Source organism: Heterostelium album (assembly GCF_000004825.1).
Source record: "Heterostelium album PN500 unplaced genomic scaffold PPL_scaffold2, whole genome shotgun sequence".
NCBI classification, from domain to species: Eukaryota; Evosea; class Eumycetozoa; order Acytosteliales; family Acytosteliaceae; genus Heterostelium; species Heterostelium album.
The window spans coordinates 2,100,277-2,124,815 of NW_008805064.1; the positions used below are offsets into that span (position 1 = coordinate 2,100,277).

General features: G+C 30.0%; 6 protein-coding genes across 6 annotated transcripts; 4 read left to right on the forward strand and 2 right to left on the reverse strand.

The window, feature by feature from the left end:
• Window positions 1-602: 602 nt before the first annotated feature.
• On the forward strand, window positions 603-1,218 carry PPL_02131 (uncharacterized protein; the record flags this gene model as incomplete). Its single annotated transcript, XM_020573124.1, has 2 exons — window positions 603-641; window positions 904-1,218. The coding sequence occupies 2 exons, from the start codon at window positions 603-605 to the stop codon at window positions 1,216-1,218; spliced, it is 354 nt and encodes a 117-aa protein (XP_020437241.1).
• Window positions 1,219-1,508: 290 nt separating this feature from the next.
• CRNKL1 (tetratricopeptide repeat protein) lies at window positions 1,509-3,674 on the forward strand (the record flags this gene model as incomplete). Its single annotated transcript, XM_020573125.1, has 4 exons — window positions 1,509-2,103; window positions 2,186-2,972; window positions 3,222-3,447; window positions 3,543-3,674. 4 exons carry the CDS (start codon window positions 1,509-1,511, stop codon window positions 3,672-3,674), a joined length of 1,740 nt encoding a protein of 579 aa, XP_020437242.1.
• A 353-nt stretch (window positions 3,675-4,027) lies between these two features.
• On the forward strand, window positions 4,028-4,327 carry PPL_02133 (uncharacterized protein; the record flags this gene model as incomplete). Its single annotated transcript, XM_020573126.1, has 1 exon — window positions 4,028-4,327. The coding sequence occupies one exon, from the start codon at window positions 4,028-4,030 to the stop codon at window positions 4,325-4,327; it is 300 nt and encodes a 99-aa protein (XP_020437243.1).
• Window positions 4,328-4,394: 67 nt separating this feature from the next.
• On the forward strand, window positions 4,395-6,940 carry PPL_02134 (zinc finger MYND domain-containing protein; the record flags this gene model as incomplete). Its single annotated transcript, XM_020573127.1, has 2 exons — window positions 4,395-4,999; window positions 5,086-6,940. 2 exons carry the CDS (start codon window positions 4,395-4,397, stop codon window positions 6,938-6,940), a joined length of 2,460 nt encoding a protein of 819 aa, XP_020437244.1.
• Window positions 6,941-7,110: 170 nt separating this feature from the next.
• On the reverse strand, window positions 7,111-18,421 carry PPL_02135 (uncharacterized protein; the record flags this gene model as incomplete). The annotated part of the gene is made up of 22 exons (XM_020573128.1): window positions 7,111-8,000; window positions 8,069-8,866; window positions 8,939-9,340; window positions 9,420-9,634; window positions 9,825-10,122; window positions 10,197-10,508; window positions 10,580-10,873; window positions 10,962-11,288; window positions 11,382-11,710; window positions 12,353-13,046; window positions 13,113-13,910; window positions 13,981-14,382; window positions 14,469-14,858; window positions 14,883-15,188; window positions 15,252-15,563; window positions 15,637-15,930; window positions 16,006-16,332; window positions 16,432-16,755; window positions 17,326-17,400; window positions 17,562-17,582; window positions 17,905-17,924; window positions 18,360-18,421. 22 exons carry the CDS (start codon window positions 18,419-18,421, stop codon window positions 7,111-7,113), a joined length of 7,890 nt encoding a protein of 2,629 aa, XP_020437245.1.
• A 285-nt stretch (window positions 18,422-18,706) lies between these two features.
• PPL_02136 (calcium-binding EGF-like domain-containing protein) lies at window positions 18,707-23,925 on the reverse strand (the record flags this gene model as incomplete). Its single annotated transcript, XM_020573129.1, has 11 exons — window positions 18,707-18,827; window positions 19,376-20,189; window positions 20,258-21,055; window positions 21,123-21,524; window positions 21,611-21,958; window positions 22,026-22,331; window positions 22,396-22,597; window positions 22,781-22,834; window positions 22,920-23,074; window positions 23,143-23,469; window positions 23,538-23,925. 11 exons carry the CDS (start codon window positions 23,923-23,925, stop codon window positions 18,707-18,709), a joined length of 3,915 nt encoding a protein of 1,304 aa, XP_020437246.1.
• Window positions 23,926-24,539: the final 614 nt, after the last annotated feature.

A 24,539-nucleotide genomic window follows, 5' to 3' on the forward strand; every position in this document is an offset into this window, starting at 1 on the left:
ATCTATTGTCTTGATGTTAGATGAACAACTATAAATAAGTTAAAAGTTTGTTAATCTGTTTTATCAAATTCAATTTGTAAAAACTAAGAAAGGTAAATTGTATTACAAAAAACTAAATATTAAACATTTATTTTTAACATATTTTTTTTATTTATATTTTTTTTAAAAAAAAACAGATAAATCTAAATAAAATGGTTAGATCAATTAACTTTTCGAATATATTATTATTATTTATCATCATTTTCTGTTTGCTGTCAAATTGTTTTGCAGAATCAAAGGTGGATTACGCACATTGTATTGTAAATTGTTACAAATATGCAAAAGGTCCAGAATGTTATGATAGTTGTACAGATTAAATAATAATAAATATAAATAAATAAATAAATAAATAAATAAATAAATAAATAAATAAATATATAAATATATAATTTTTTAATGATGTTCAAAAATTAAATAACAGATTTCCACACTCATTGTTTTTATTCACCCCATTATAAACTTAATATTATTGGTTTTGTTGATAAATTATTTGATAATCAATCGATGGGAAAGTTGATCACAGCACACAGGTGTTAAAAATAAATAATTAATTTTACTAAAATATGAAAAATTCTATAACTTTAATAACTTATTCGCACAAGGTAGTTCATATATATAATATCATAGTAAACTTCTGAAATTAAGATGAACCGTTTTCATAAATAATTCCACTTTAACAACACTGATATTCATTAAATATATTACTCAGTGATCTCATATCAATGTCAAAAATTTTAATTATTTCTTTTTATCTCTTGACATTGGACTATCCAATGTATCCTACTCTTTTTCTATACAAATAATAATTAACTATTTGTTTTTATTGTAAATGATTATATATTTGAATTGTATATTTTTTTTTAGACTATAAATAGATCATCAATTCTAATTTTATTTATCAAAACAAATCTTAATAGTATTAAAATGAAGAAACAATTATTTTATTTTGTATTAGTATTCTTAATTTTGGCAGCAGCAGGTGTAAACGGAGAATGTAGAGAGTTCTGCAAGTTAAAACATGAACCTTGTTTAGAAAGATCAAAAAATCACTTTAGAAATGCATCACCTCAACAAATAGCTACTCTATGTGAATCTTTAGAAAAAAAATGTGTAACTCTCTGTATATCTGGACAAATACATGAACCCATTGAAGTTACTCCTCCACCACCAGCCGATTAATTAATCTTATAATCATATTAAAATAAACTATTATTTAATATAATTATTATTATCAATCAAACTATGTATATGTATCTATATCTGTATCAATATCTTGTTTCAAATTTGATTGTTGAACATTCATTGTTAACTTTTGAAAAAAAATAGTTTTGATTGTTGAATTTTTTTTTTTTTTTTTTTTTTTTTTAATTGAAAGCGATATCATTTGTAAAAAGTTATATTATTATTATTATTTAATATAATATCTATTATATATATATATTATATTATCTTAATATAATATAATAAACATGAATACAAATAGTTCTAAATCAGTAAAAGTAAAGAATAAATCAGCTGCTCCGGTGCAGATTACAGCTGAACAGATTCTTAGAGTTGCACTTGAGAATCAACAATCTCTACCGAAAGCACCAAAACAGAATATTACAGATCTAGAGGAACTCAAAGAGTATCGTACGAGAAAGAGAAAGGAATTCGAAGAGACATTGCTGCGTATCAAACCGGTGGGACTCTTTATAAAGTATGCGACATGGGAGGAATCACAGAAGGAGTTTGAGCGTGCACGCTCGGTGTTTGAGAGAACACTCGATCTCTACTATAAAGACATCAATGTCTGGTTGAAATACGCAGAGATGGAGATGCGTAACAAGTTTATCAATCACGCGCGTAACGTATGGGATCGTGCTGTCACGCTGCTCCCGAGAGTACCGCAACTCTGGTTCAAATACACATTCATGGAGGATATGATGGGAAACACCTCGGGTGCACGTGCAATCTTTGAACGTTGGATGTCGTGGAAACCCGACGAACAAGCTTGGAACTCTTATATTAAATTCGAATTACGTTTAACTCAACCAGAGAATGCTAGATCAATCTTTGAAAGATGTAAGTATTATTATTAGTAGTTAGTAGTTGTTGTTGTTGTTAACGTTATTAACATTATCTATCTTATGAATCAATCAATCAGATGTATTATGTCATCCATATACAAAAACATGGATAAAATATGCAAAGTTTGAGGAGAAGCTAGGAAATATAGAGAATACTAGAAGTGTGTTTGGTAGAGCGGTCGATTTCTTGGGTGATGAAGGTGTCGATGAAACATTGTTTATAGCATTTGCAAAGTTTGAGGAGAAGTTCAAGGAGGTGGAACGTGCTCGTCAGATTTACAAGTATGCTTTGGATCACATTCCCAAGTCAAAGGCGGCATCTCTGTTTGAGACGTTCACCAACTTTGAGAAACAGCATGGCGACCGTCTGGGAATCGAGGATGTCATTCTGGGAAAGCGCAGATTCCAATACGAAGAGGAGATCAAGAGCAATCCAAAGAACTACGATGTCTGGTTTGATTATACGCGTCTCGAGGAGTCGGCTGGCGAGGTGGAGCGTGCGCGCGAAGTTTATGAACGCGCCATTGGAAATGTGCCGCCATCGGTCGAGAAGCGCTACTGGCGTCGCTATATTTATTTGTGGATCAACTACGCGCTCTTTGAAGAGTTGGTCGCGCAGGATGCGGATCGCGCGCGCCAAGTCTACCAGGCTGTGGTCAAGCTGATTCCACACCAGCAATTCTCATTCTCAAAACTCTGGATTATGTATTCGCACTTTGAAATTCGTCAGATGTCGCTGGATCGCGCACGTCAGATCCTCGGACAAGCCATTGGATTGGCGCCAAAACCAAAAATATTCGACGCCTACACCAAGCTCGAGATTGAACTGGGCAACTTTGACCGTGTCAGAAAACTCTACGAGAAGTATCTCCAGGTCTATCCGGAGCACTGCGAAGCATGGAGCAAGTTTGCGCAGTTGGAGCAGGAGTTGGGTGAGAACGACCGCTCGAAAGGCATCTTTGAGATCGCCGTGCAGCAACCGTCGCTCGACCAGCCCGAAGTCATCTGGAAGAACTACATCGATTTCGAGATCGATCGACAAGAGTATGACGCGGTGCGTGCACTGTATCGTCGCTTGCTAGAGCGAACCAATCATGTCAAAGTATGGATCAGCTTTGCACAGTTTGAACAATCGATTGCCAGTTACGATCTCTCGCGACAGATCTTTGCCGAGGCAAACAAAGAGTTGGTAAACAGCGACAAAGAAGAGAGAATTCTCCTCTTGAAACAATGGAAGTATTTCGAGCAGAAACACGGTACACAAGAACAATTGGAATCAGTAGTAAAGAAAGAACCAAAGACTGTTATTAAGAGAAAGATTATCAAAGCACCGGATGGAGTATGTATTCACAATTTAATATTATTAATTATTATCATCAATCAATACTAATCTAATAACTTCTAATAATAATAAAAATAATAATAATGCTATAGTCGGATGCAGGATTGGAAGAATATTATGATTATATATTCCCTGAGGAACAAACAGCACAACCAAATCTCAAACTTTTGGAAATGGCACAGAAATGGAAGAAACAAAAAATGGAACAAGACCAATCGAAATAATAATAATAATAATAACAATTTCTTATTAAATAGAAGTATTTCTATAACAATAATATATAAAAGAATAAAACCAAATCTAAATAATAAATTGTAAATTCTAAAAAATAATATTATATTGGAAAACACTTTATCTATAATGATCGTTTAATTATTTACAAAAAAAACGATTCAACTGAGAAAAAATAAAAAAAAAATAAAAAAAAACATAGATTTATTTTTTTTTATTAATAACATGTTGAGATTCGAATAGATTAGATTATATCAAAAATTAGTTTTTTCCTTTCATTTCATAGTTATTTATAGTTATTGTTCTATAATAAATATATATATATAGAGATATAATAATAATAATCATGACAAGCTATACAGCTATGACAAGTAGCAGTAACACCAGTGGTACATCTTCAAAGGATAAAGAAAAAGATAAGGAAAAAGATCAACATCATCATAGAGATAATAAAGTCGAATGGTTCAATCCTACTGAAACAATATTATTTGAATATCTACCTTTTGTCTATTTCAATCCATTCAAGAATAACAATAGCAACAATAATAATACTAATAATGGTAATCAACAACAACAACAACAACACACAACAACAACAACAACAACAACAACAACAACAACAACAACAGAATGGAATAACCAATAATAACAATAGTAATAGTAGTAATGGTATTACAGATGATAAGATTAGAGGGGTCATTATGATTGTAATGATGAATGGAGATGTTTTCTTCTATCCCATTGACACCAATGAATTGAATCAACTTCCTATTAAACTACAACCAAATCAACATTCTTCAACATCATCGGCAACGTCATCTAATACAACAACAACACCAGATAATAAGAATAAATATTCAAAATATAATATATCATTAAGTATAGTTTTAGAACATCGTGTATTCGTTTTAGATTTCTTAGAGAGTGTTTTCCCGTATCAACCAACTACAGTATCGACACCGACACCGACAACGACACCTACAACAACCCAACAAACAGGTGGTAACAATAATAGTAACAGTAATAGTAATAGTAATAAAAGTCAAGATAACGTTAATCGTAAAGTCAATGGTTTAATGAATCAGAATGATACCAATAAATCAAAAGAAAAAGAGAAAGAGAAGGAAAAAGAAAAAGAAAAAGAAAAGGATAATAATGGTACCAAAAGAAAGGAAAAGGAGAGCAATCTAATCAATTTGAACAGTCTTGATGTCATTGGAACAAGATATAGAAAACCAAGAAAAGTACTACTCTCACATGACAAACGATTATTGATGGTGATTGGAAGTTTTCATAAAGGTTTAAGATGTTTAACTGTGTAAGTATTATTTCAACGGTTTTAGTTAATCGGTTAATTAATCACACCAAACTTATATCTAATCGTTGTTATTCATTTCTAACTAGTTACAAGATAAATGAAGATGGACCAGATTATCTACAATTGATATTCTATGATAGTAGCTTTACATATATAGATGCATGTTTTTCATCGGATTCACAGATGCTTGTCGCCATTCTAGCACGATTTCCCAACTATTTATTCTTTATTCAGCTACCGACAATCTCGCCAGTGAAGAAACTAGCATCCGATGCATTCAAACTACAGCAACAGTATAGATCACAGTTTTGTATGCATATTAGATCTACTGGTTCATTTGGAACTAACAATAACAACAATAACATCAACTCTGAACATCAACAAAATAATAATAATATTAATCCAGCTAGTATATTACAGAGTGAAGCTAATCAATATCAACATTTATTGAATTGTAAGACGATAAACTATGAACCTAGAAAGATTGGACCGATGGCTATTGTTGGACCGGCAAAGAATGCTCTGGGTGCAGCATATGCACCGACACATATCGCTTCGAATCCGGCACCGGTCAACAGGAGTACCGATCGCATCGAGTCGTTTGAGTATGTCACATGGAATGACGAGGGTCTTGGGGAATACTGTCTATGGAGCGTTGGAAAGGAGTCGACAAGCAGCAACAGCAATCGTCCGATTCCATCGTTGAAATTCGAGTGGATGACACGCTTCATCGGTCCCATTGTTCCGGATCGTGTTTGGATCGAGAAAGAGAGTTCGCCAAAGAACTATATCATCAATATGGATTTCTCACCAAAGGGTGACCTCGTCATGGTGATAGTGCGACGCGAGAATCACGATAGAAATTCGAAACTCTCCAATGGAATAGGAATTCAAACTATAAGTGCACATCTTAGGAATATCAATGGTAGTAGTTCTGAATATGATGAAAAATATAATAGTAATAGTAATAGTAACAATAGCAATAATGATGGAAATAATAATAGTAGTGAAATTAATGGACAACAACAACAGGATGCAAATAATACATATGGATATCAAAATCCAATGGGTATAATAGGTGGAGATACAGCATCTCCTTGGATTCAGGTTGCCGATAATATGGATCAGATAATCACAGCGAAATGGACGGATTCTTTATTTTTCGGAAGTAGAATGTCACCTTCGATTTTGGTGCGTGGTGTTGGTATCTATGAGTTGGTTTCAAGGAACAATTGTGCATTGTTTACCAATGGATCCGATGATTTTCTAAACTGTTCAAACTATCTTCAATTGGGACGATATCACAGGTTATGGATGGAGAATAGTGAGTTCAACGTCTATCTGATAACTTTGACACCAAAGAACAACGATTGTATCGAATGGAAACGTGTGTTTGAACAGAAGGATCAATCTCAGTTCAGTAAATCACTCAAAATGATTGGATACAACTTGATAGATCATAGTGGTTTACAAGGTAGCAGTGGTGCCGTTGGAAGTGGTGTATCCGCATCAACAACAACAGCAACAACAACGCCACAACATGGAAGTAGTAGTGGATTGACTGGTAGTAGTAACTCTGGTGGTGGTGGGGGTGGTAGTAGTAGTAGTAATGCCAATGGAAATCATACCAATAGTAAGATTAGTAACAAGTTGGCCAATCAAAAGAAAATGGATGAGATGTTGGCAATGCTGTCGTTTACCAATGGCGAAGTGCAGGAGAAGAACGGTCGTGGCGAAGGTGATGTATACATTGGATTACAACTCTATAGATGTGGCAAGTGTAAATTATCTCTGATGAAACCACTGATTTGTGGCAACTGTAAATCAGTATCGTATTGCTCAAAGATATGTCAACAGGAACATTGGGACTTCCATAAAGATATATGTAAAGCTCCAACTCCTCCTACACAAACACCATCTATTCAACAGTATTATTCATAATAATAATCGTAAGAATAGAATCATCAGCTCATTTCAATAATTGTTTAGACTTATGAATGGAACCAATATTAAAATAAAAATGGTGATCAAACCAAACCTTCTCAAATTACAATATATATTGTAAAAAAAAAAAAACTACTAATTAGTGATATTGATACATTATAATTAAATTATAAATCTTTATTGTTCATTCCTTCTAATTTCTTTTTCATTCTGATTTCTTGTTTTCTGAATTTCTTTTTCTTTGCTAAAAAGAATGTTGTTGCAATTACAATACTCACAAATACAACAATTCCAACAACAATACCTGCAATAGCTCCATTTGATAATCGATTCTTCTTTGAACAAATCAAGTCAGATGTATCACTTGAATCAACATCAATGAGATTTGAAAAGTCAGGATCCAAATCGACTGAGAATAAATAATTTGGAATGGTGATTCCAACGATTGCTGATCGAATTTGATTGGTATTTGATGATTTGGTGTCATCTTGGTCAATGATTACATTCCGAATTGGTGTTACTGTGTAATCGATGACTGCATCAGATAAGAATCGACCATAAAGACTTTGATTATCAATATTCAATTTGATCCATTCAACAGATCCACCAGAAACACCAACTCCAGATGATGAACATGAATCTGATGAATCTGTTTCAATCGATGATTTCATCAAGATCTGCAAGAAATTCAATGGACTATCGAATTTATATGAATTCAAGTTCATCGTAAACTTGATTGTTGATTGTGGAATGTAAAGATTGTGATTGGCAAATGTGATGTTTGTTGATTGTTTGAAATATTCAATCGAAACATTGAGGAATGTTGTTGTTTGTTTGAGTTGTGTTGAATAGAAATACTTTGGATTCGAAATTGGTGTTGTTAAATCTGTGAAATTCCAATTGCTGATGTTGAATTGTTTGACAATATTCATTGTATCATCAAGTTCTCTGACACCGATGATTTCAATTGATGTTGTAATCAATGATCCTGATTCTGTAATATTGGTTCCTGTGACTGGTTCTGGATTGGCAGGAGGTGTTGGAACAATTATAATCTCTGTTGTTGAATAAAATAATAAAGTTAAAATTTAAATATATTTAATTAATATATAATAATTAACTTACTTGAAGAACATGATGGACCATACCAAGGTAATTGACATTGACAAATTGAATTGATACAATTTCCATTATTATTACACTCTGGTGTACCTGGACATTTTTGTGGAGCTGTTGATGTTGGTGTTGATGTTGGATTTGGAAGTGAAACTTTCTTGACTGGAATAATGAATGAATTTGAAAATATATTATTTCTGATCACTCTGACTGTCACGAAATCCGTTGTGATTTGTTTGATGTTGTTGAATTGTAAAATGATTCCAGAATGGAAATTTAAATTCATATCTTCAAATCCATTTCCATAATCGATTTGTGAAAGCATGGAGTTGTTTGTGAGTCCAAATGCACGTCCATAGATTGTAAGTGAACCTCCTCGACTGGTAAGATCTGAAGAACTCTCGATGATTGGTGTATTAAATGTAAATGATCTTTGAACCATGTATGGAAGGCCTATATCCTTTAAATCCATTGAATTATAAGCTCTCATGTTCAAGAAATTATCATAAATTGAATAGACACTGACAAAGATATTGTTAAAACCAAATCCATATGGAAGTTGAGCTTTTCCATAAAAGTAATAATATCCATCACCAGATGTTGTCTTGAAAATCGAATTAATTTCCATATAGTTGGCATTCTCTGATGTTAAACGAATGAATGGTGTGTGTCGAATTGAAACACCTGATCCTGTAATATTTTCAAAAAGTATAATATTAAATTCAACCGTTCTGATTGGAGATCCAACATCAACATTTGGTGAAATAATTAAATTTGAAAGAATTGGTGCTTCTATATCTTTAAGGTCTAGATATGTATATTTTGGGAAAAAGTATTAATATTCAACAATGATAATAATATTATTAAAAAGATAATTACCAGATGTAGAAACGACAGATAATCTTAATTGTTGTTCTTTTGGAGTTCCATAAATTAACATGAGAGGTGGTGTTGGAAACTGTAACTTTCCGATTGTACTTAAAAGTGTGATATTTGACATTATAAATGTTTGTGAAAGTGTATTGCTGTTGATTGTAAAGTTGATTCGATAGACTCCATCGGTTGGTCCACCAGATATTCTGTTGGATGAGTTGAATAGAATGATATAAGGAAGTAAATCGAAATTTGAAAGAACATAAAGACTTCCATTTGTGAATCCATATGGATCTGTGATATTTAAATCCCATCCAAGAGTATAACTTGTGTTTGGAAGTAATGTTAAATTGAGAGCTGTTAAACTATTTATATCTGTAATTTGTGGTGATAAATATATTCCTCCACCTTTTGATTAAAAAATAATTTATAATATTAGAATAAAATGTTATATTCATAATTGATCGATTAAATTTAAAAGACTTACTTGATTTAGATATGTTTAAAGTGGCATTTTTACCAATAACTGATTGTAATATATAGTCTTGAATATTGTTTGAAAACATTTGATTGAAATCCATTTGATATTGTTGTGATCCCATCATCATATCTCTTTGTAATTGAATATCAATTTCAAACAATTGTAAACTCGTGTTATAAGATCCTTTCCAATATATTCTGGGTCCTGATAAAGAAGTAAAACTAATAGAAGGTGTCAAGTTCTCCAATGGAATCGAGAAGTTCAAATACAATTTAATATCCAATGCACTTGTTGTCAAATCGATATTGTTTGGAATGAATTCAAAGTATGTTATATTCGTGTATATATTTGAGTCTAATTTGATATTTGTTAGAATAAATTTATTTTAGATATTTGTTAGAATGAATTTACTTACATAAATTTTGGTATACTGGATAATCAGGAAGAATATCACCTCTCTTATTATATGGTAATGCTGAAAATAAATAGAAAGTTTCATAGTTTGTGCTCAATATCGTTACTGGATAATCCTTGAACACTAAAGGGAAGATTTCTATTTCATATGTACCATTATATTGATCTCCATCGATGAGGTTGTTTGAGGTAATTATTTTTCCACCAATATGGATTGTCGTTATTGCATAGTTTGATAAAATCTTTATTCTAACCAAAACAGTAAATACAGAAACAATCTTGAAATCAATCAAATCTATTTCATATACTAGAGAATGATGTTAATTTATTAATAAATAAAATAATTTAATATTTAAATGAAATACTTACATTGTGGATTTTGGTAAGCTATATATGGAACTTTACTCGTAGTTGTCTGATAATTTGAATCCAGCGAAACCAAAAATGATATATCAGATGTTGTTGATTGAATGAAAGGTGTTTCCAATCTATATATATATTTTCCATTTATACTGCCGTATGGACACCAATTGCTTAAAGTTAAGCTATTTGGTCCGAATCTGAGAGTACTCTGAAAATTAAATAGATATGTTGATTCAAAGGTAAATGAAATATAGGAAGTATTTGTTCCTGAACTTAAATTCAAATATCTTGAAACGTAGGCAATACCAGAAGTCAATTCTATAGTAAACATTGAAAAATATTGTAAGAAATATTGAATTTTGAAAAAGAACAATCTATCAATTTCATACCAAATCGTGTGAATGAATAATTATACGTATCATTAAGAATGGATGAAACATTGTCAACTATATAAATAGGAAGAGTCGATATTGTATTTCGAATTGAGAGGGAACCAGTATATATCGTTAAAGTTTCATTATTAAATACTCTAGGACGAAGGAAAGAACCATATAATCTTGAATTAAAGTTGGTAAATGACATAAAAAAGTAAGCTGGTAATGATTCTAAAAGTTGACTCTGAATATAACTTCCACCAGGTGCTGGGTATGTTTGAAAAGATTGAAGAACTGATGTTCTTGGTTCTTTTAAATATATTTATATATTAATAAATATTACTTTTATTTTTAATGTGAATCAATATAAATGAACTTATTGTGAATGAATACATACCGTGAGGATAAAGATTAGGAACTGTAATATTGAAAGATGAATTTGATGAGCGGAATGAAATTTGAACATTGATCGTATCATCTTCAAAAACTTGGTTTTGGTTTATTGTAATGGTCATTGTATAAGAATTTAAATATCTGCCTAGCGATTTACTTATTCCACAGTTGAAAGGTCCATTTGTAACACAGACAATATCATAGAAGAAATCAGAGAGTGTTAAATAGATAGAGGTATCGAAATTGAATTGAATTGCTTGTACAATGCCATTATTTTCATCATAAGTTGGTACTCCTTGAGAAGCAATACTAAATTGATTGAAAAATAATGCTAGAAATTGATATATGAATTAATACTCTATTCTCTTTAAATTTTAATAATTAAATAATGAAATGAAATGAATGAATGATGTTTTTAACTCACCTTTACATTGAATTGGAAATATAAAGAATGTTTCATTAGGGAAATTTGGGGTGGATGCTCTTGATAGGCGTACTGTTGCATTGTAATCACCTTCTGTAATGTTGATCAAGTTCAGTTGGAATACAAACATTTGACTATCTCCATTTCGGTAGGCAACTAATTTTTGAACTATTGTAGTTGATTCACTATGTTCAATTGTGAAATCTGCATATTCTATCAAGAAACTACTTTCAACCAATACACCGAGAGCTGTTGAACATACTCCTGTTTTTGGTGAAATGATATTTGGATTTTGAACTACAGCTTTCTTGATAGTAGATGCTTCTGTACTATAAATAATATTTAAAATAAATAAATAAAATAAAATTAGATTTAGACTAAATTTATACATTTTAATAAATATTTGTTTATTATTTATTATGATTTTTACAGACTCTGATAATATTCGTATTAAAGAACTAGTTTTTACATTTCTTGATCATGATTTTTAATGATAATATCTAGATATAAAATATTTTGATGACCGATTATTTTTGGATCCCACACTGCATTTTCATGAATAAAAAAATTTATGATTTTTTTTTAGATTTTTTCTCAAAAAGATTGCAATTTTTATTCATTTTTTGTTACTGGGTGTTATTGGGGGTGTACCAATTTTTTTTTACTATGATGGTATTGGGGATGTGCATCACAGTAAAAAAAAAATTTTAAAATGTAAATTTTTTTTATTTAAAAATATAGGGGTGTTTTTTTTATTTTATTTCAATAATTACATTATAAATCTTTATTGTTCATTCTTTCTAATTTGCTATTCATTCTGATTTCTTGTTTTCTGAATTTCTTTTTCTTTGCTAAAAAGAATGTTGTTGCAATTACAATACTCACAAATACAACAATTCCAACAACAATTCCTGCAATAGCTCCATTTGATAATCGATTCTTCTTTGAACAAATCAAGTCAGATGTATCACTTTGAATCGACATCAATGAGATTTGAAAAGTCAGGATCCAAATCGACTGAGAATAAATAATTTGGAATGGTGATTCCAACGATTGCTGATCGAATTTGATTGGTATTTGATGATTTGGTGTCATCTTGGTCAATGATTACATTCCGAATTGGTGTTACTGTGTAATCGATGACTGCATCAGATAAGAATCGACCATAAAGACTTTGATCATCAATATTCAATTTGATCCATTCAACAGATCCACCAGAAACACCAACTCCAGATGATGAACATGAATCTGATGAATCTGTTTCAATCGATGATTTCATCAAGATCTGCAAGAAATTCAATGGACTATCGAATTTATATGAATTCAAGTTCATTGTAAACTTGATTGTTGATTGTGGAATGTAAAGATTGTGATTGGCAAATGTGATGTTTGTTGATTGTTTGAAATATTCAATCGAAACATTGAGGAATGTTGTTGTTTGATTGAGTTGTGTTGAATAGAAATACTTTGGATTCGATGTTGGTGTTGTTAAATCTGTGAAATTCCAATTGCTGATGTTGAATTGTTTGACAATGTTCATTGTATCATCAAGTTCTCTGACACCGATGATTTCAATTGATGTTGTAATCAATGATCCTGATTCTGTAATATTGGTTCCTGTGACTGGTTCTGGATTGGCAGGAGGTGTTGGAACAATTATAATCTCTGTTGTTGAATAAAATAATAAAGTTAGAATTTAAATATATTAATTAATATATAATAATAACTTACTTGAAGAACATGATGGACCATACCAAGGTAATTGACATTGACAAATTGAATTGATACAATTTCCATTATTATTACACTCTGGTGTACCTGGACACTTTTGTGGAGCTGTTGATGTTGGTGTTGATGTTGGATTTGGAAGTGAAACTTTCTTGACTGGAATAATGAATGGATTTGAAAATATATTATTTCTGATCACTCTGACTGTCACGAAATCCGTTGTGATTTGTTTGATGTTGTTGAATTGTAAAATGATTCCAGAATGGAAATTTAAATTCATATCTTCAAATCCATTTCCATAATCGATTTGTGAAAGCATGGAGTTGTTTGTGAGTCCGAATGCACGTCCATAGATTGTAAGTGAACCTCCTCGACTGGTAAGATCTGAAGAACTCTCGATGATTGGTGTATTAAATGTAAATGATCTTTGAATCAGGTATGGAAGGCCTATATCCTTTAAATCCATTGAATTATAAGCTCTCATGTTCAAGAAATTATCATAAATTGAATAGACACTGACAAAGATATTATTCAAACCAAATCCATATGGAAGTTGAGCTTTTCCATAAAAGTAATAATATCCATCACCAGATGTTGTCTTGAAAATTGAATTAATTTCCATATAGTTGGCATTCTCTGATGTTAAACGAATGAATGGTGTGTGTCGAATTGAAACACCTGATCCTGTAACATTTTCAAAAAGCATAATATTAAATTCAACCGTTCTGATTGGAGATCCAACATCAACATTTGGTGAAATAATTAAATTTGAAAGAATTGGTGCTTCTATATCTTTAAGGTCTAGATATGTATATTTTGGGAAAAAGTTAATATTAGACAATGATAATAATATTATTAAAAAGATAATTACCAGATGTAGAAACGACAGATAATCTTAATTGTTGTTCTTTTGGAGTTCCATATATTAACATTAAAGGTGGTGTTGGAAACTGTAACTTTCCGATTGTACTTAAAAGTGTGATATTTGACATTATAAATGTTTGTGAAAGTGTATTGCTGTTGATTGTAAAGTTGATTCGATAGACTCCATCGGTTGGTCCACCAGATATTCTGTTGGATGAGTTGAATAGAATGATATAAGGAAGTAAATCGAAATTTGAAAGAACATAAAGACTTCCATTTGTGAATCCATATGGATCTGTGATATTTAAATCCCATCCAAGAGTATAACTTGTGTTTGGAAGTAATGTTAAATTGAGAGCTGTTAAACTATTTATATCTGTAATTTGTGGTGATAAATATATTCCTCCATCTTTTAAGATAAAAAAAGAAAATAATTTATAATATTAGAATAAAATGTTAAATTCATACAAACGATTTAAATAAAAAAAGACTTACTTGATTTAGATATATTCAATGTTGCATTTTGACCAATAACCGATTGTAATATATAGTCTTGAATATTGTTTGAAAACATTTGATTGAAATCCATTTGATATTGTTGTGATCCCATCATCATATCTCTCTGTAATTGAATATCAATTTCAAACAATTGTAAACTCGTGTTATAAGATCCTTTCCAATATATTCTGGGTCCTGATAAAGAAGTAAAACTAATGGATGGTGTCAAGTTCTCCAATGGAATCGAGAAGTTCAAATACAATTTAATATCCAATGCACTTGTTGTCAAATCGATATTGTTTGGAATGAATTCAAAGTATGTTATATTCGTGTATATATTTGAGTCTAATTTGATATTGGTTAGAATAAATGTAATTAACCACAATACTATATCTATTTTGATTTACTTACATAAATTTTTGTATACTGGAATTTCTGGAAGAATATCACCTCTCTTATTATAAGGTAATGCTGAATAGAAAGTGATACCTTTATAGTTTGTATTGAATATCGTTACAGGAAATTCTTTGAGCGAAAAAGGGAATATCTCCATTTCATATGTACCATTGTATTGATCTCCATCGATGAGGTTGCTTGTGGTAATTATTTTGCCCAACAAATTTATATTCGTAATTGGACAGTTTGATAAAATCTTTATTCTAACCAAAATAGTAAATACAGAAACAATCTTGAAATCAATTAAATCCATCGCATACACTAGGAATGATTTTAATCTATTAATAAACAATATAAATGTAAAAAATTAAATGAATCACTTACATTGCGGATTTTGGTTGCTCGGTTTTGTAACTATACTTGTAGTTGTCCCAGAACGTAAATCCAACGAACCAAAGAATGAGGTATCAGATGTTGTTGATCGAATGAAAGGTGTTTCCAACTGATATGTATATTTTCCATTTATAATGCTGTATGGACTCCAATTGCTGAAAGATAAGGTATTCGTATCAAATTTGATAGAACTCTGAAAATTAAATAGATATGTTGAGCTATAGTTAAACGTCATAAAGCTAGTGTTTGTTGTTGAATCTAAAATCCATCCACTTGAATTGAAAGCGATACCAGGAGCCAAAGCTATATTTGTAAAATTGAAAAATATTGTAAGAAATATTGAATTTTAAAGAAGAACAATCTATTAATCTCATACCAAATTGTGTGAATGAATAAATATACGTATCATTAAGAATGGATGACACATTGTCAACTATATAAATAGGAAGAGTCGGTATTGTAGATTGAATTGATAGGAAACCAGTATATATTGTTAAAGTTTCATTATTAAATACTCTAAGAGTACGTAAGTTGCCATATAATCTTGAATTAAAGTTGGTAAATGACATAAAAAAGTAAGCTGGTAATGTTTCTAAAAGTTGACTCTGAATATAACTTCCACCAGGTGCTGGGTATGTTTGAAAAGATTGAAGAACTGATGTTCTTGATCCTTTATTTAAAAACAAAAATTGATATTAGTATGTATTAAACATATGAATATAACTTATTGGGAATGAATACATACCGTGAGGATAAAGATTAGGAACTGTAATATTGAAAGATGAATTTGCAGTGGCTAATGTAATTTGAACATTGATCGTATCATCTTCAAAAACTTGGTTTTGGATCATTGTAAGAATCAAAAAATAAGAATTAATATCTCTGTTTACCCATCTTCTTATTCTACATAAGAAAGTTGGATTTGTATTACAACCGATGTCATAGAAGAAATCAGAGAATGTTGAATAGAAAAAGGTATCGAAATTGAATTGTAACGTTTGTACAATGCCATTATATTCATCATAAGTTGGTACTCCTTGAGAAACAATACTAAATTGATTTAATGAGAATTCTAGAAATTGATAGATTAATAATTATTCTATTCATTTTTTAAATGTAACAAATCGTGATAGATATCTATTTAAATGAGTGAATGATGTTTTTAACTCACCTTTACATTGAATTGGAAATATAAGGAATGTTTCATTTGGGAAATTTGAGGTGGCTGCTCTTGATAGGCGTACTGTTGCATTGTAATCACCTTCTGTAATGTTGATCAAGTTCAGTTGGAAAACAAACATTTGACTATCTCCATTTCGGTAGGCATCTAATTTCTGAACAATAGTAGCAGATACAGAAGATTCAATTGTGAAATCTGAATAGTTTATCAAGAAACTACTTTCAACTGATATACTGAGAGATGTTGAACATACTCCTGTTTTCGGTGAAATGATATTTGGATTTTGAATTACAACTTTCTTGATAGTAGATGCATCTATACTATCAATAATATTTAAAATAAATAAATAAAATACAATTATTTTTATAAACATTTTATTATTATCGAATAAAAATTGATTTCATCTTGAGTCAATGTCGCAGTTTCCACCACTACTATTTTCGAGATTTATTTATTGATATCATGATTATTAAAGATATATTTAATGATTTTTTAAGTAAATATCTTAACCATGGTTTTGTTTTGTTTTTTTTTTTCACAAAATAGTGACCATGATAGACAGTGATCATGTGCACAAAATTTTTTTTAAACTGGCTCTTGCTTGTAACCATAAATCGAATAAAATAAATAAAACCACTAAGATCACATTAACCCCACTAATTTTTAATTTTTACATTTTTTTAAAATTAATGAGCAGGTGAAAGTTGTTGGGAGCCAGTTTTTTTTATGATGCTGAATTTTTTTTTAAAATTATTACTTTAAAATTACGGTTTAGTTGACCATTGTGGTCAATGAAAAGCTTTAACAAATCGAAAGAGATTATGATATGATGTGTACCAAACATAAATCGCTAAAGAAAGTAGAAAACTATTACTTTACTTTAACCAAAACAAATCGATGTTACCACCAAAGTAGTATATAATTGATTTGTCGACACTGATACATGTACCATCAAATGATCTATTTTTTTAATAAAATTTAATTTTTAGACTACAGATACATTGGCAGATAACATATTAAAATTATATTAAAATTTATTGAAGTTTCAAAAAGTTAATAGTTGTCAGTGGCCGTGGCGCCTCGCGCACTGGCGCGCTGTAGCTACACCAAAATCCAAATACTAGGAATATGACGTATTGGAACTAAATTAAATACTAATATATAGTATGTGTATTGTTGTTGTTTAAAGTATAGGATAACCCAATAAGCGAATTAAAGGAGCAATCTAATTATAACTATCTAAACTATCGATCTGCATGGGTTACAGGCCACCAAAGAATTGATTTGGCATCATTAAGTTCGATTCTATGTTCTATAGTACATTGATTAGTAAAGAATGATTTAAGTTGAAATCTATGACTGAAATATACTTATTTATAAGATATTTTTGATGCATTTAAATCACTCATCTCTTTATTCACTTTGACCTATATATATGTGTTATCATCGTATCTCCATAAATACCACCTTTTCTTAGTCCATGACTATGATTATATTCACTTTATATGTGACTATCGCAATTTCTATCTTTATATCTGTGTTTTATTAGTACATGCTCAATCCACGACACCCATTTGAATATCATTTTTACTTCATATAAATGACTATTCATCCTTATTTACACTCTATATATTGTGACCTGTAACATTACTACTTACAATTAGTTAACCAAAACCAATCCTTTTTGTTTTAATGGCTAAATTTTTTTGATCAAGCTCTTTACTCTTTTTTTACTTGACAATATTATTAGTTAAAAAATCTAAATACAACGTAAAACAATATAGGTATATTTATTTTTTTGAAACAAATAATTGTTAATTAAAATATTAATAAAAATAAAGAAAATAAAAAAATTGGGTGGTACATATAAAAAAAATCTACGACATAGGTTACCAAACACGCAATATTTGTCTATAAACTTTGATTGTCTTTCATATCTCTGTTCATTAGATGCGAAATGTTTAAAAGATTCCAGTGACATTTCATATAGTAAATCGATTATTTCTTTAGGGAAAGGTAGAAAGTATTAGGCTCTTCACTATTATCAATGTCAATATGTGATTTTGAATACCGCAGGAGCGTTCCTGTTAGATGTTGATGTTAGTGCTGGTTTTGTTGTTGGTGTTGGTGTTGATGATGTTGTTGATGATGATGTTAAACATTATATTGGAAAGTGCAAAGACTGATGTTGTTGATGTTAGTGAATTATATGATTGATCCTCATCCATGAAAGTAATAGGTCGAACCATTAGACAACCTTCTATTCTTAGTCTTTGCACTTTCCAATATAACTTTTAAAGAATTTATCTGCTCCTCTAATTGCGCAACCTTCTCTTGTACCTCCAATAGCTCCATAATATTTGTTGTTCTTGGAAGTCCAAAGTATTCTAATAAGTTTGGAATGCATTCAGTAGCTCCATGATGTGTAAACTCCTTAATCGAATGCATTTCTTTAGAACAAATTATACATTTCATAATATTTGATAACTTAGACATTTTAAATAGAATATCTTAATTTACTATAATAAAAGTATTTGTTTTGCTATAAATCAATTTTTGCATTGCTTGACTCATCTTAATTTAATGTGGTTCACCACATAATTTTTTCGACTTTTGCGACTTTTTTGTTTACTTTTTTTTTTTTACTTTTTTGACCTTATTTTCCAACAATATGATCAGTTTAGAACTCTTTTTAAAGTTACGTGAAAGATGATAGAAAATAAGGTGTATTATGAGAAGAAGCAACAGCAAAAGACACTTTTAGAAAGAAATTGAAGAATAAAAAGAACAAATAACAAAGATAGGATCAATAGATTTCTAGGTAGTAGAGATAGCAAGAACTCTTCGGATAGTTTTATTGTATTATAAATCTTTATTGTTCATTCCTTCTAATTTCTTTTTCATTCTGATTACTTGTTTTCTGAATTTCTTTTACATTGCTAAAAAGAATGTTGTTGCAATTACAATACTCACAAATACAACAATTCCGACAACAATACCTGCAATAGCTCCATTTGATAATCGATTCTTCTTTGAACAAATAAAGTCAGATGTATCACTTGAATCGACATCAATGAGATTTGAAAAGTCAGGATCCAAATCGACTGAGAATAAATGATTTGGAATGGTGATTCCAACGATTGCTGATCGAATTTGATTGGTATTTGATTTGGTGTCATCTTGGTCAATGATTACATTCTGAATTGGTGTTACTGTGTAATCGATGACTGCATCAGATAAGAATCGACCATAAAGACTTTGATTATCAATATTCAATTTGATCCATTCAACAGATCCACCAGAAACACCAACTCCAGATGATGAACATGAATCTGATGAATCTGTTTCAATCGATGATTTCATCAAGATCTGCAAGAAATTCAATGGATTATCGAATTTATATGAATTCAAGTTCATCGTAAACTTGATTGTTGATTGTGGAATGTAAAGATTGTGATTGGCAAATGTGATGTTTGTTGATTGTTTGAAATATTCAATCGAAACATTGAGGAATGTTGTTGTTTGATTGAGTTGTGTTGAATAGAAATACTTTGGATTCGATGTTGGTGTTGTTAAATCTGTGAAATTCCAATTGCTGATGTTGAATTGTTTGACAATATTCATTGTATCATCAAGTTCTCTGATACCGATGATTTCAATAGATGTTGTAATCAATGATCCTGATTCTGTAATATTGGTTCCTGTGACTGGTTCTGGATTGGCAGGAGGTGTTGGAACAATTATAATCTCTGTTGTTGAATAAAATAATAAAGTTAAAATTTAAATATATTAATTAAATATATAATAATTAACTTACTTGAAGAACATGATGGACCATACCAAGGTAATTGACATTGACAAATTGAATTGATACAATTTCCATTATTATTACACTCTGGTGTACCTGGACACTTTTGTAGAGCTGTTGATGTTGGTGTTGATGTTGGATTTGGAAGTGAAACTTTCTTGACTGGAATAATGAATGGATTTGAAAATATATTATTTCTGATCACTCTGACTGTCACGAAATCCGGTGTGATTTGTTTGATGTTGTTGAATTGCAAAATGATTCCAGAATGGAAATTTAAATTCATATCTTCAAATCCATTTCCATAATCGATTTGTGAAAGCATGGAGTTGTTTGTGAGTCCAAATGCACGTCCATAGATTGTAAGTGAACCTCCTCGACTGGTAAGATCTGATGAACTCTCGATGGTTGGTGTATTAAATGTAAATGATCTTTGAATCAGGTATGGTAAGCTTAGATCCTTTAAATCCATTGAATTATAAGCTCTCATGTTCAAGAAATTATCATAAATTGAATAGACACTGACAAAGATATTATTCAAACCAAATCCATATGGAAGTTGAGCTTTTCCATAAAAGTAATAATACCCATCACCAGATGTTGTCTTGAAAATTGAATTAATTTCCATATAGTTGGCATTCTCTGATGTTAAACGAATGAATGGTGTGTGTCGAATTGAAACACCTGATCCTGTAACATTTTCAAAAAGTATAATATTAAATTCAACCGTTCTGATTGGAGATCCAACATCAACATTTGGTGAAATAATTAAATTTGAAAGAATTGGTGCTTCTATATCTTTAAGGTCTAGATATTCATTTTTGAAAACGTTAATATTCAAAAATGATAATAATATTATTAAAAAGATAATTACCAGAAGTAGAAACGACAGATAATCTTAATTGTTGTTCTTTTGGAGTTCCATAAATTAACATTAAAGGTGGTGTTGGATATTGTAACTTTCCGATTGTACTTAAAAGTGTGATATTTGACATTATAAATGTTTGTGAAAGTGTATTGCTGTTGATTGTAAAGTTGATTCGATAGACTCCATCGGTTGGTCCACCAGATATTCTGTTGGATGAGTTGAATAGAATGATATAAGGAAGTAAATCGAAATTTGAAAGAACATAAAGACTTCCATTTGTGAATCCATATGGATCTGTGATATTTAAATCCCATCCAAGAGTATAACTTGTGTTTGGAAGTAATGTTAAATTGAGAGCTGTTAAACTATTTATATCTGTAATTTGTGGTGATAAATATATTCCTCCATCTTTTAAGATAAAAAAAGAAAATAATTTATAATATTAGAATAAAATGTTATATTCATAATTGATCGATTAAATTTAAAAGACTTACTTGATTTAGATATGTTTAAAGTGGCATTTTTACCAATAACCGATTGTAATATATAGTCTTGAATATTGTTTGAAAACATTTGATTGAAATCCATTTGATATTGTTGTGATCCCATCATCATATCTCTCTGTAACTGAATATCTATTTCAAACAATTGTAAACTCGTGTTATAAGATCCTTTCCAATATATTCTGGGTCCTTGTAATGAGGAGAGAAGAATGGATGGTGTCAAGTTCTCCAATGGAATCGAGAAGTTCAAATACAATTTAATATCCAATACACTTGTTGTCAAATCGATATTGTTTGGGATGAATTCAAAGTATGTTATATTCATGTATATATTTGAGTCTAATTTGATATTAGTTGGAATAAATGTAATAAACATAATCTTTGATATTTGAATGAATTTACTTACATAAATTTTTGTATACTGGAATTTCTGGAAGAATATCACCTCTCTTGTTATAAGGTAATTTTGTATAGATAATGATACTTTGATAGTTTGTGTTGGATATCGCAATAGGAAAATCTTTGGTCACGAAAGGGAAGATTTCCATTTCATATGTACCATTATATTGATCTCCATCGATGAGGTTATTTATTGTAAGTATTTTTCCAGCAATATTGATTGTCGTAACTGCATAGTTTGATAGCAACCTTATTCTAACCAAAACAGTAAATACAGAAACAATCTTGAAATCAATTAAATCTATTTCATATACTATAAAATTATTTTAATATATTAATATATAATATAAATGTAAAAAATTAAATGAATCACTTACATTGCGGAATTTGGTTGGTCAATTGTGAAAAACTAGTAAAAGATGATCCATAGCGTATATCTAACGAGCTAAGGAATGAGGTATCAGATGTTGTTGATCGAATGAAAGGTGTTTCCAATTTATAAATATATTTTCCATTTATACTGCTGTATGGACTCCAATTGCTCATAGTTAAGGAAATCGGTCCAAACATGAGAGTACTCTGAAAATTAAATAGATATGTTGAGTTATAGATTATTGTGTTAAAGGTGGTGTTTGTTGTTGAGTCTACACTCCAATAGCTAGAATTGTAGGAAATACCAGGAGCCAAAGCTATATTTGTAAAATTGAAAAATATTGTAAGAAATATTGAATTTTGAAGAAGAACAATCTATTAATCTCTTACCAAATTGTGTGAATGAATAATTATACGTATCATTAAGAATGGATGAAACATTGTCTATAATATAAATAGGAAGAGTCGATATTGTATTTTGAATTGGGAAGAAACCAGTATATATCGTTAAAGTTTCATTATTAAATACTCTAAGATTAGCTATATAAGCGTAGATTCTTGAATTAAAGTTGGTAAATGGCATAATAAAAAAAGAGTCTAATGATTCTAAAAGTTGACTCTGAATATAACTTCCACCAGGTGCTGGGTATGTTTGAAAAGATTGAAGAACTGATGTTCTTGGTGCTATTTTTAAAAAAATTTCATTTTAGTATTAAATATATGAATATAACTTATTGTGAATGAATACATACCGTGAGGATAAAGATTAGGAACTGTAATATTGAAAGATGAATTTGCTGAAGCAAATATAATTTGAACATTGATCGTATCATCTTCAAAAACTTGGTTTTGGTTGAAGGTAATGGTCATTATATAAGAATTATAATCTCTGGCTAGCCATTTTCTTATTCCACAGTTGAAAGGTCCATTTGTAACACAGGCAATATTATAGAAAAAACTAGAGAATGTTAAATAGATAGAGGTATCGAAATTGAATTGGAACGCTTGAATAATGCCATTATATTCATTATATTTTGGTACTCCTTGAGAAACAATACTAAATTGATTTAATGAGAATGCTAAAGTTGATAGATGACAAATGGCAATAAATATCTATTTAGAAGAATGAATGATGTTTTTAACTCACCTTTACATTGGATTGGAAATATAAAGTATGTTTCATTTGGGAAATTTGGTATTGCTGCTCTTGATAGGAATATTGTTGCATTGTGGTCTGCTTCTATAGCGTTAAACAAGCTTAGTTGGAAAACAAACATTTGACTATCTCCATTTCGGTAGGCATCTAATTTTTGAAGAATAGTTGCAAACACTGTAGATTCAATTGTGAAATCTGCATATTCTATCAAGAAACTACTTTCAACTGATATACTGAGAGCTGTTGAACATACTCCTGTTTTAGGTGCAATGACATTAGGATTTTGAACTACAACTTTCGTGATAGTAGATGCATCTATACTATCAATAATATTTAAAATAAATAAATAAAATATAATTATTAAACTTAATTTAAACATTTTCTTATAATGATATTCATTTTTAAAATTTAACTTAGTATTAAACTAAAAAGAGATCTAGATTGCATATTTGTTTCTATAAACCTCTGCTCTTTGCTTATTTGCAAAGATTAATTAAATGATATCATGATTTTTAAAGATATCAAACTTAGAGTAAAAAAAAAAGATCAAAATTGGTGAATTCAAGGAATTAGGGGATTTTGAACACAAAATTGTACCCTCTAAAGAAAACACTCCGATCAGATAAAAAAATTAAATTTTATTTTATTAAATAAAAATCAACTGCATTTGTTTATAAGATTATTTTTGGGTGCTCCGGGGTTTAATGTAGTTTTTTATCAAAGATAAGAAGATGCGAACATCAAAGAAAATTAGGAGGTGTGAGCTTTACCATTCTTCTTTAATTTAAAAAGAATTAATAAAATCGAAGGTTGTTTAATTCTTTAAGATTTTTATGTTTTCTAAAAATGTACTTAAATTGAATTCTCACTTGGCACTATAATCAATATCATATTGCTATCACTGTTAAGAGTAAAAAAAAACCCATTGAAAACAAATAAAAAAAGACTTACCACAATTTGGTATCCTTCGATTTTAACTTTTTTAAAATTCAG